This window comes from Peromyscus californicus, unplaced genomic scaffold (genome assembly GCF_007827085.1).
Source record: "Peromyscus californicus insignis strain IS unplaced genomic scaffold, ASM782708v3 Scaffold_3__1_contigs__length_106647218, whole genome shotgun sequence".
NCBI classification, from domain to species: domain Eukaryota; kingdom Metazoa; phylum Chordata; class Mammalia; order Rodentia; family Cricetidae; genus Peromyscus; species Peromyscus californicus.
This window is the reverse complement of record NW_026294551.1, coordinates 56893818-56907032: the sequence shown is the minus strand read 5'-3', so window position 1 is coordinate 56907032 and position 13215 is coordinate 56893818. Positions and strand designations below refer to the sequence as shown.

General features: G+C 42.5%; 1 protein-coding gene across 1 annotated transcript in view; it reads right to left on the bottom strand.

The window, feature by feature from the left end:
* The window catches only part of Dnah9 (dynein axonemal heavy chain 9), a 354060-nt gene that overhangs the window by 161834 nt on the left and 179011 nt on the right, over positions 1 to 13215 (bottom strand). Inside the window, 1 exon segment of the mRNA XM_052756894.1 lies at positions 4063 to 4224. Within this exon segment, the coding sequence (XP_052612854.1) occupies positions 4063 to 4224 (162 nt within the window).

Below are 13215 nucleotides of genomic sequence, written 5' to 3'. Positions count from 1 at the left end.
CCTCGCTTACTCTACATTCATTTCAATGGTTCTTATTCTCCAACCTACAACATGATCATAAAGCATGTCTCCTGTGAGGTTGGCTCCACCCATAGAGAGGACTTGGTTTCTGAAGAATATTCTCGCAGCTCCTATCCTTAGTTTGCTGGTCTCTATATAAGGTTGTTCATAATATGAAAACATTTAGAGTGGAGTGCACTGTTTATAAAACTTTCATAAGGGCCAGGAAGTGATGGCGCATGCCTTTAATCCCAGCACTCGGGAGGCAGAGTCAGGCAGATCTCTGTGAGTTTGAGGCCAGCCTGGGCTACAGAGTGAGATCCAGGACAGGCACCAAAGCTACATAGAGAAACCATGTCTTAAAAAACCAAAAAAAAAAAAAAAAAAAAAAACCAAAAAAAAAAACCAAAAGAAACCAAACCAAACCAAAACAAAACAACCCCCCCCCAAAAAAAAACAAAGAAAAAAAACAAAACAAAAAACTTTTGTAAGGATTCTGTCTTACCATTTGTCAAATCTTACCCCAGGACAAACATTACCATATTGTATAATGACTAGTACAATTGGGTTAATTAAACAGATACAACTCTTCATCTCTTCATTATCAACACATTCTCTAGGTACTTTGGAGGCTGCTATTGTTAGTTCACATTAGAGGGCACAATGGCAAATTATTTGCTTGTCAAAATCTAGATACCCAAGACTTCATGTGGGAAGAGATATTATAGAAGTGATGTGTCCCAGGAAGGCTTTCTGAAATTCAGACTAGGAAATCCTTATGGGAAACAGATGATCAGTAGGGGCCACTGCCAGGACTAAGTCACAACAGTGTTAGCCTTATAAACTTCCTGGGCAAGAGCCACCAAACACAATGGAGAGAAAGTGAGCAGGGCAAACCCCACACAGAGAAACCAGGCATGCTGTCCGAGCATAAGAAAGGGGGCTAGATTGACTGTCAGATTTGCCCTGACTTTTGAGGGTCTTTTCAGGCCCATTAAAAAAAACCCTAACCTATTGTAGCTTTGTTAATTGTAACAACAATTGCCCAGACATCTGGGTAGGTTGAATAAAGCAAAAGAATTGCTTTTTCTAGTTTAAGAAGATGTAATAGGGGTCTGTGCTGGCTAGTTTTATGTCACCTTGACACAAGCTAAAGTCATCAGAGAGGAGGGAGTCTCATATGTGGAGAGAAAATGCCTCCATAAGCTCAGACTACAGGCAAGCCTGTAGGGAATTTTCTTAATTAGTGATTGATGGGGGGAGGGCCTAGGCTGTTGGAGGTGGGGCCACTCCTGGACCAGTGGTCCTGGGTTCTATAATAAAGCAGACTGAGCAGACCATGGAGAGCAAGCTAATAAGCAGCACCCCTCCATGGCCTCTGCATCAGCTTCTGCCTTCAAGTTCCTGCCCTGCTCAAGTTCCTGCCCTCACTGCTTTTGATGATTAACTATAACATGAAACTATGAATGAAATAAACCCTTTTCTTCCCAAGTTGCTTCTTGGTCATGATGTTTCATCACAGTAATAGTTACTCTAAGACAGGTTTGGAGAAATGGCTCAGTGGTTAAGAGCACTGGATGCCCTTCAAGAGGACCAGGTTTGATTCCAAGCACCCACGTGGTGGCTCACTACCCTCTGTAACGTCAGTTCCAGGGGATCCAATGCCCTCTTTCAGCCTCCAGGGGGACCAGCCATATACATGGTACACAGACATATGGGCAGGCAGAATACCCATACACATAAAATAAAAATAAAATAAATAAGAAAGCACAGGAGAGGAATGCAGAAACACATTGGCCCATCTTGAAACAAGCTAACATACTGGTTTGATCCTGATGGGTGCCGATTTACACTTAGGATCTATCAGGAGAGAAAGGAAAGTGCAGTTTTGAAAAGCCTCGTCTACAAAGATTCTTTGATGAACAAAACAAGTCTCCAGTTTAGTGATCAGAGCCATGTTGTGTAGAAGGGAGAGAGGAAGCCACCCAATACGGTGAATCAAAGCATACTTAACAGTGACACTATGTCACCCAGAGCTACAAGTCAGGGAACTTGAGGCTTTAAAAACAGGGCTGAATCACTTTGTGATGAATCTGGCAACGTTGTCCTGATCCCAGTGCTAGGATACATGTAGGCAAGGGGATTCAGCTGTCTTCCCAGGTGTTGTCAGAATAATGACCATGTGAACTATATTTTGGTCTCTGATCAAATGATGTGTGCCTTTCATTCAAACCCACACAAGGAGCTCTACTTCAAACATGGAGTATTGACTTTAAAGTTCTAGCTCAGACCAACTCATAAAAACAAAGCTTATCTGCAAATTTAACTACAAGTGCACAAGTTGGCTAACTCTGCACTACTCATAGTGGGGCATCTAAGATGGAGAGACCTGAACATCAGGCTCCATGAAAATGATGCAGGAAGTAGAAGTGAGGGTGTTTACCTTGAAAGCGTAACAGGTTCTTTCAAGCACCAGGAAGTTGGCCATTTAGACTGAGATGGGTTGTGACATCCTCAGAGGGTCTTACCAGAAGAAAATAGAATATGGATCTAACGCAGAGTGGGTGCTGCCGTGTGGATGTGGCTTGCTCCCCAAAGGTTTACATGTTGACAGCTAGATCCCTAGTTGGCTATGTGATAGACACTGGTCTCTTTAAAAGGTGGGGTCAGACAGAAGGTGATGAGCTCACTGCTGACACTGCCCTCTGAAGCTAATGATTCTAATCTTGGGCAATGTGCTGTCAACTCTTCCAGGAGTGCGTTATTATTGAAAAGTGAGCCTAATTCATCGATCTCATCTCCTTTCAGCACCCTGTCCCTTCTACCGCTGCACCTGCCATTGCCATGAGTCCCCTCATAGAGGCCAAACCATAGGGCCACCCCATCTTAGACTTTCAGCTTCCAGATCTGTGCTCCAAATACATTTAAGTCTAAATTACCCAACCTAAGGTATTTTGTTAAAACAACAGAAGACAGGCTAATTCATTGAGTATAGAGAGAGCATAGTGTATTGACAGACAGGGTTTGATTATTTTTAATTCAAAAGAGGACAGAAAACATGGGGCTCTGCTTGAAGGTTCCATGTTAGCTGCAGGGTAATTTTGACACTGGGAATGTCAGTGTTCTGGTATCCAAGGCACAGTTTCTGTTCTAGTCATTCTATGAGTTAGGAGCTCTTGACAAAGGCAAATGAGTTTTAGGGTGCAATGTATTTGCAAAATGGTGTGTGAATTAGGATGATTCCAGACTTCTGGGTTTAAGTGTTAAATGCACCATGAGTTTCCAAGAGCGGGGTATCATATGAAGCCCTTCCTCACTCTTTCCATCAAGATGTGTTTCCAACTGTTTAGATGGGCACATTTTGAGGTCACAAAACTATGGTGTAGCAGAAAAGGGGGTCACATGGTGGCACATGCTTGCGATCCCATTTGTCAGGAGGTGGGAGGCAGGAAAATCGAGAGTTCAAGGCTAGCCTAGGGTACATAGAGACTTGGATACACAGTGAATTCAAGAACAGTTCAGCTGTATAGCAAAGCTCTATTTCATAGTAAAGGAAGGAGGAGGGGAGAAAGGAAGTGGGGGAAGAGGAGGAGCTGATGAGATCACCAGTAGTTCTTCTCTCTGATTTCTGGACAGGGAAATATATGAAGTCATTAATTCTAGAGTCTAGAGTCCGAAATAATTCTAAATGTTGTTTAAGAATTGCTCCATATTTCCAGTTATTAACACTTTCAAAATGGCGACCATGGGAGAGCTGAGAGCTCACAGTATCAGGATGCTGCACACCATCAGAGATGTTACCTGGGGAGCTTGGAGGGGCCTCAGTATCACATGTGCCTGTGGATTAGATACTCTCTAGGGATTCTTTCAATGTGAGATCTATGAATAAACTACATCTTGTCCTTCATTTTGTGACCAGGCAAAATCATGATAGAATTTCCTTTTTCAGCCCAATCTCTGGCATTCCCCAATTTAGTGGATTAGATTGATTTGGGTGATCATCTGCATGTTCATCATTATTTATTTGTTTTTAAACATAAAAACACCACAGGCAACACTTACATCAAAATTTTTCTTGAGGAAGTCTGTTTGGATTTTGTCAAAAAGATCGAGATCCTTTTCTTCCACCATCTTATCTCGATAAACCCGATTTGATTCATGCAGATAGAGTTTTACTAGATCCTGTGTGGACTTCACACATTCCACGGAGGAGAAGAGAATGCCCTGTCAGGAGAACAGACAACAGATAATGTTAGCAACAGCTCAGAAGGACAGCAGCTAAAAGAACTTTCTAGAACAATGGTTCTCAACCTTCCTTATGCTGTGATCCTTTAATACAGTTCCTCATGCTGTGGTGACCCCTAACCATAACATTATTTCATTGCTACTTCATAACTGTAATTTTGCTAACTGTTATGAATCATAATGTAAATATTTTTTGGAGATAGAGGTTTGCCAAAGAGATTGTGACCCACAGGTTGAGAAACACTGCTCTAGAGCATTTTGTCCAACCTGGGATGGTGCCTGGGAGTTACCTCACTAAAGAGTATGTTGCAATGGAGGGGACATCTGGATGCTCAGAAGGAGTTTGTGGGGAAAGACATGTTATTTTTCAGTCCTACATGGTTCATTTTGAAAATTGATTTTGGCAATGGTTGACTGTGTAAAATCAGAATAATGACAGATGATAAGATGGGAATAGCTGGCCTTTGCAGATCAGCAACCAATGTGTTCATCTCGATTGAGTTCCCTTCTTAGGTGTTACAGAGATGCGTTGATTCTTCAAGTCTCTTTGCTATTATTAGCCAACACATGAACATCTGCTTTCAATGAAAAAGAAAATGGAGGCAGATTTAACAACATCAATGGGTCTTCTATCTAGCTTTAAACTCATCCTCTTGTTTACTCTCATTGCTTTCTTGTCCTGGAGGACATGGGGCCACTTAATGGTTCCTTGTTTTCATACATAACACAAACATCTGTTAGTAACATTGCTACAGTCTACTCCTCATGATCATTCTCATCATTACCTCCCCTGACACCTCGTTTCCACTTTTAATTTTGTCTTTCTGATCCTGCACCCTTTTTGTGCCTCCGTTCTTCCTTGTTTACTTCCTATGTGTGTTTTTCATGATTCCATTCCTTAATGCCTTTGTTAAAGACTTCTGAGATGCTCTTCTGTTGAATAGTACCTGCTCTGATATACCTCACAGGGTCTTTTCTGTATAAATCTCCAATATAGAAACATTATCTTCTCAGATTATTTTTTCTCCAAGTTTGTTTATTGCAGCTCATGATAACTCTCAGAGGAAAGCAGATGGATTTCATTATGATTACAGCTGATTTTTGTCATTGTATCACCAGTACCTAGCATGCTGCCTGGCATAGATTTGCCACAGACTCTCCCTTTGAAAGATATATTTAAAAGTTACATGTATGTGCATGTACCTGAATGTGGGTATATGGACATAAGTGTAGGTGCCCACAGTCCAGAGATGTCAGATCCCATAGATCTGGAGTTATGGAAGGCTATGAGCTACCTGACATGGGTGCTGGGACCCGAACTCAGGAGCAATACATGCTTTTAACCACTGAGACATCTCTCTAGCCTCCCTGGAATGAATTCTTATTGAAACAAAGAGTGGTCTAGCATTAAATTTTCTACGCATTGCCATATGGCATAGTAAAAACCTTCATCAAGATTTCAGTTTTGGCCCAACTCGGCCCCAGGTTCTGGCCACCGGGCAGGTTCCCTGCTAGCCCCACCGGGAAGGATCCCCTTCTCCAAGACCCCTGGCAGACCCTGCAGTCTCCACGCCCTGCCCCCACGCCCATCCGACTGAGCCCCAAGCCTCTTCCTGAGACTCAGAGGCCGGCCCCCAGCTCCCATCTTGCTCCGGACTTCCCTTTTGGTTTTTTTTTTTTGGTTTTTTTTTTTTTTTTTTTTTTTTGGTTTTTCGAGACAGGGTTTCTCTGTGTAGCTTTGCGCCTTTCCTGGAACTCGCTTTGGAGACCAGGCTGGCCTCGAACTCACAGAGATCCGCCTGGCTCTGCCTCCTTCCCTTTTGGAATACTGGTGAGTACCCTTCCTTGCCCCAGACCCCATCCCTGGGCACCAGCCACTCCAGGGAAGACCTGCCCAACTTGGCCCCAGGTTCTGGCCACCGGGCAGGTTCCCTGCTAGCCGCACCGGGAAGGATCCCCTTCTCCAAGACCCCTGGCAGACCCTGCAGTCTCTACGCCCTGCCCCCACGCCCATCCGCCTGAGCCCCAAGCCTCTTCCTGAGACTTAGAGGCCGGCCCCCAGCTCCCATCTTGCTCCGGACTTCCCTTTTGGAACACTCGTGAGTACCCTTCCTTGCCCCAGACCCCATCCCTGGGCACCAGCCACTCCAGGGAAGACCTGCCCAACTCGGCCCCAGGTTCTGGCCACCGGGCAGGTTCCCTGCTAGCCCCACCGGGAAGGATCCCCTTCTCCAAGACCCCTGGCAGACCCTGCAGTCTCCACGCCCTGCCCCCACGCCCATCCGCCTGAGCCCCAAGCCTCTTCCTGAGACTTAGAGGCCGGCCCCCAGCTCCCATCTTGCTCCGGACTTCCCTTTTGGAACACTGACTTCCCTTTTGGAACACTGGTCTGTCTGAACCAAGTGTGCGGATAAGGCCAAGAACGAACCACAAGGAGATGGGCAGACATCAAGGCAGAAACATATACAACAAAATGAATAGCAATACAGCATCACCAGGCCCTAGCACTCCTCCAACACCTAGACCTGAACATCAGAAATTAGAAGAAGCAGAAGAAAACAGCCTTATGAATGACATCATGAAGAAGCTAGAGGCTTGCGTAGAGGAAAAGACAAAAAAATGTGAAGAACGCTGTAAACAACTAGAGGAAAGGGCAAACAAATTAGAAGAAATCAATAAAGTCCTGGAAGAAAACAATAAAATACTGAGAGAAAATCAAGAAAAATCAATGAAACAAATGAAGGAAACAGTCCAAGACCTGAAAAGGGAAATAGAAAAAATGAAGAAGACACAAACAGAGGGAATGCTGGAAATAGAAAATCTGAGAAAACGATTGGGAACTTCAGATGCAAGTATAATCAACAGAATGCAAGAGATGGAAGAGAGGATCTCTAGCGTTGAAGATACAGTAGAAGAAATACATTCATCAGTCAAAGAAAACACTAAAGCCAACAAAGTCATGAACCAAAATGTCCAAGAAATTTGGGACACCATGAAAAGACCAAACCTAAGAATAATAGGGGTCGAAGAAGGAGAAGAATACCAACTCAAGGGCACAGAAAATATATTCAACAAGATCATAGAAGAAAACTTTCCCAACTTAAAGAAGGAAATGCCTATGAAGATACAAGAAGCTTATAGAACACCAAACAGACTAGACCCCCAAAACAAGTCCCCTCGCCACATAATAGTTAAACAACTAAACGTACAGAATAAAGAAAGAATATTAAGAGCAGCAAAGGAAAAAGGCCAAGTGACATATAAAGGCAAACCCATCAGAATAACACCCGATTTCTCAATGGAGACTTTGAAAGCCAGAAGAACCTGGACAGATGTAATGCAGACACTAAGAGACCATGGATGTCAACCTAGACTAATATACCCAGCAAAACTTTCAATCACCATAGATGGAGTGAACAAGATATTCCATGACAAAGCCAGATTTAAACAATACTTATCCACAAACCCAGCCCTACAGAAAGCACTAGAAGGAAAATTCCAATCTAAGGAAGTCAGATACACCCTCGAAAACACAGGCAACAGATAAAGCCACAGCAGTAAACCCCAACGTATAGAAGTACCCACACATCACCACCAAAAAATAACAGGAATGAACAATCACTGGTCATTAATTTCCCTCAATATCAATGGACTTAATTCACCTATAAAAAGACATAGGCTTACAGAATGGATACGAAAGCAGGACCCATCTTTCTGCTGCATACAAGAAACACATCTCAAATTCAAAGATAGACACTACCTAAAAATAAAAGGCTGGGAAAAGACTTTCCAATCAAACGGTCTTAAGAAACAAGCGGGTGTAGCCATCCTGATATCCAGCAAAATAGACTTCAAATTAAAATCAATCAAAAGAGATCAAGAAGGGCATTACATACTCATCACAGGAAAGATCCACCAAGATGAAGTCTCAATTCTGAATATTTATGCCCCAAACACAAGGGCACCCACATATGTAAAAGAAACATTACTAAAGCTTAAATCACATATAAAACCCCACACATTAATAGTGGGAGACCTCAACACCCCACTTTCACCACTGGACAGATCTCCCAAATTGAAACTTAACAGAGAAATAAAGGACTTAACTGATGTCATGACTCAAATGGACTTAATCGATATCTACAGAACATTCCATCCTAACAAAAAAGAATATACCTTCTTCTCAGCACCCCATGGAACCTTCTCTAAAATTGACCACATACTTGGCCACAAAACAAATCTAAACAGATACAAAACAATTGGAATAACCTCCTGTGTTCTATCAGACCACCATGGTCTAAAGTTGGATTTTAACAACAACAAAAACTACAGAAAACCTGCAATCTCATGGAAACTGAATAATACCCAACTGAATCACCAATGGGTTAAGGAAGAAATAAAGAAAGAAATTAAAGACTTCCTAGAGATCAATGAAAATGAAGACACCACATATCCAAATTTATGGGACACTATGAAAGCAGTACTAAGAGGGAAATTCATAGCACTAAATGCCCACATAAATAAGTTGGAGAAATCTTACACTAGAGACTTAACAGCATACCTGAAAGCTCTAGAACAAGAAGAAGCACAGTCTCCCAGGAAAAATAGACGCCAGGAAATTATCAAAGTGAGAGCTGAAATCAATAAAATAGAAACAAAGAGAACAATACAAAAAATTAATGAAACAAAGAGTTGGTTCTTTGAGAAAATCAACAAGATAGACAAGCCCTTATCCAAACTAACCAAAAGACAGAGAGAGAGCATCCAAATCAACAAAATCAGAAATGAAAAGGGGGACATAACAACAGACATTGAGGAAATCCAGAGAATCATCAGGTCATACTTCAAAAACCTCTATTCGACAAAACTGGAAAACCTAAAAGAAATGGATGACTTTCTGGATAGGTACCACATACCTAAGTTAAATCAAGACCAGATAAACTATTTAAATAGTCCAATAACCCCTAACGAAATAGAAACAGTCATTAAAAGTCTCCCAACCAAAAAAAGCCCAGGACCAGATGGTTTCAGCGCAGAATTCTACCAGATCTTCAAAGAAGAGTTAATACCAATACTCTCTAAATTGTTCCACACAATAGAAACAGAAGGAACATTACCAAACTCCTTCTACGAGGCTACAATTACCCTAATTCCTAAACCAAACAAGGATACAACAAAGAAAGAGAACTACAGACCGATCTCCCTCATGAACATTGATGCAAAAATACTCAATAAAATACTGGCAAACAGACTCCAAGAACACATCAAAACAATTATCCACCATGATCAAGTAGGATTCATTCCAGGGATGCAAGGGTGGTTCAACATACGAAAGTCCGTCAATGTAATACACCATATAAACAAACTCAAAGAAAAAAACCATATGATCATCTCACTGGATGCAGAAAAGGCATTTGACAAAATCCAACACCCCTTCATGATAAAGGTATTGGAGCGATCAGGAATACAGGGAACATACCTAAACATAATAAAGGCAATTTACAGCAAGCCAACAGCCAACATCAAATTAAATGGAGAGAAACTCAAAGCAATTCCACTAAAATCAGGAACGAGGCAAGGCTGTCCACTCTCCCCATACTTATTCAATATAGTACTTGAAGTTCTAGCCAGAGCAATAAGACAACATAAGGAGATTAAGGGGATACAAATTGGAAAGGAAGAAGTCAAGCTTTCCCTATTTGCAGATGACATGATAGTATACTTGAGTGACCCCAAAGATTCCACCAAGGAACTGACACAGCTTATAAACACCTTCAGCAACATAGCAGGATACAAGATCAACTCAAAAAAATCAGTAGCCCTCCTATATACAATGGACAAAGAAGCGGAGAAGGAAATCAGAGATACATCACCCTTTACTATAGCCACAAATGACATAAAATACCTTGGGGTAACACTAACCAAGCAAGTGAAGGACCTATATGACAAGAACTTTAAGTCCCTGAAAAAAGAAATTGAAGAAGATGTCAGAAAATGGAAAGATCTCCCATGCTCATGGATAGGCAGGACTAACAGTAAAAATGGCAATCTTACCAAAAGCAATCTACAGATTCAATGCAATCCCCATCAAAATACCAACACAATTCTTCACAGACCTGGAAAAAATAATACTCAACTTCATATGGAAAAACAAAAAACCCAGGATAGCCAAAGGAATCCTGTACAATAACACAACTTCTGGAGGCATCACGATCCCGGACTTCAAGCTCTACTATAGAGCTACAGTAATAAAAACAGCTTGGTACTGGCATAAAAACCGACATGTGGACCAATGGAATCGAATTGAAGACCCTGACATTAATCCGCACACCTATGAACATATGATTTTTGACAAAGAAGTCAAAAGTGCACAATGGAAAAAAGAAAGCATCTTCAACAAATGGTGCTGGCAAAACTGGATATCAACATGTAGAAGGCTGCAAATAGATCCATATCTATCACCGTGCACAAAACTTAAGTCCAAGTGGATCAAGGACCTCAACATAAATCCAGCTACTCTGAACCTGCTAGAAGAGAAAGTAGGAAGTAGTCTTGAACGCATTGGCATAGGAGACTACTTCCTAAATAGAACACCAGTAGCACAGACTCTGAGACAAACAATCAATCAATGGGACCTCTTGAAACTGAGAAGCTTTTGTAGAGCAAAGGATACGGTCAACAAGGCAAAGCGACAGCCTACAGAATGGGAAAAGATCTTCACCAACCCCACATCTGACAGAGGACTGATATCCAGAATATATAAGGAATTCAAGAAATTAGACATCAAAATGCCCAACAGTCCAATTAAGAAATGGGCTATAGAACTAAACAGAGAATTCTCAACAGAGGAAACTCAAATGGCCGAAAGACATTTAAGGAACTGCTCAACATCCCTAATCATCAGGGAAATGCAAATCAAAACAACTCTGAGATACCACCTTACGCCTGTCAGAATGGCTAAGATCAAAAACACTGAAGACACCTTATGCTGGAGAGGATGTGGAGCTAGGGGAACTCTCCTCCACTGCTGGTGGGAATGCAAGCTTGTACAACCACTTTGGAAATCAATATGGCGCTTTCTTAGAAAATTGGGAATCAATCTCCCCCAAGATCCAGCTATACCACTCTTGGGCATATACCCAAGAAATGCTCAACCACACCATAAGAGCACTTGTTCAGTTATGTTCATATCAGCATTGTTTGTAATAGCCAGAACATGGAAACAACCCAGATGCCCTTCAACTGAAGAATGGATAAACAAAATGTGGTACATATACACAATGGAATACTACTCAGCAGAGAAAAACAATGGCATCATGAGGTTTGCAGACAAATGGATGGATCTAGAAAAAATCATCCTGAGTGAGGTAACCCAGACTCAGAAAGACAAACATGGTATGTACTCACTCATAGCAGGATACTAGACATGAAACAAGGATGACTTGTCTGCTACTCACATCACCAGGGAGGCTACCTGGAAAACAGGACCCCAAGAAAGACACAGGGATCACCCAATGACAGAGAAATGGAATGAGATCTACATGAACAGCCTGGACATGAGTGGGGGTAATGAAAGGCGAGGGTTGAGGGAAAGAGAGCTTGGGGGAGCGGGAGATCCCAGCTGGATCAACAACAGAGAGGGAGAACAAGGAATAGGAGACCATGGTAAATAAAGACCACATGAGAATAGGAAGAAGCAAAGTGCTAGAGAGGCCCACAGAAATCCACAAAGATACCCACACAACAGACTGCTGGCAGTGGTCGAGAGACAGCCCGAACTGACCTACTCTGGTGATGGGATGGCCAAACACCCTAATTGTTGTGCTAGAAACCTCATCCAACTACTGAGGGATCTGGATGCAGAAATCCATGACTAGGCCCCGGGTGGATCTCTGGGAGTCCAATTAGCGAGAATGAGGAGGGTTTATATGAGCGAGAATTGTTGAGACCAAGGTTGGATAAAGCACAGGGACAAATAGCCAAATGAATGGAAACACATGAACTATGAACCAATGGCTGAGGGGTCCCCACTGGATCAGGCCCTCTGAATGGATGAGACAGTTGATTGACTTGATCTGTTTGGGAGGCACCCAGGCAGTGGGACCAGATCTTGTGCTCATTGCATGAGTTGGCTGTTTGAAACCTGGGGCCTATGCAGGATTGTTTGGCTCGGCCTGGGAGGAGGGGACTAGACCTACCTGGACTGAGTCTACCAGGTTGACCTCAGTCTGTGGGGAAGGCTTTGCCCTGGAGGAGATGGGAATGGGGGGGGGGGGGGTTGGGGGGAAGGTGAGGGGGACGGGAGGGGGGAGAACAAGGGAATCCGTGGCTGATATGTAGAACTGAATTGTATTGCAAAATAAATTAATAAAAAAAAAATGGAAAAAAAAAAAAGATTTCAGTTTTTAGTAATGGCTAACTGGCTGATCTTGGACCATACCACTAAGATCAAGAAGAAAAGACAGAGAAGTTATTTAAAGATCCCTATTTTCAGTTGTTGACCAAGAGAGTGAAGACTTGAGGGGATAAGACAGAAGAGAGATGAGCCACAGAACTAACATTGACTTTTCCTCTTGAGACTTTTTATCAAGTCACAAACAATGGATACAAGTTAGGAAAAGGAAAAGACAGAGACAAGGGGGAGCTTAAGATGCGGCATGATCTTGACTTGTCTCATGGAGTTGGGGGATGAAAACTAGGTGCAAGGATTACCAAGGAGGAGAAACATGCTTAAAACTCATAGGGAGGCCCCCAAAGGGTTGTGCCAGGCTTACAGGGATGGAAGCCCAGCAGCAGCCACTGCAGGCTTCATGTCACACAAACAGAAGAGTGCAACCTCCAAAGGCAAACATCATTGTCCAACCCTCCAAATTATCTGCACACGGTGAAGCCAATCAGAACTGCATACCAAACAAAAATCATGGGGAATATCAGGGCCAGATATACCAAATGAACCAAGAAGAAAAGAAA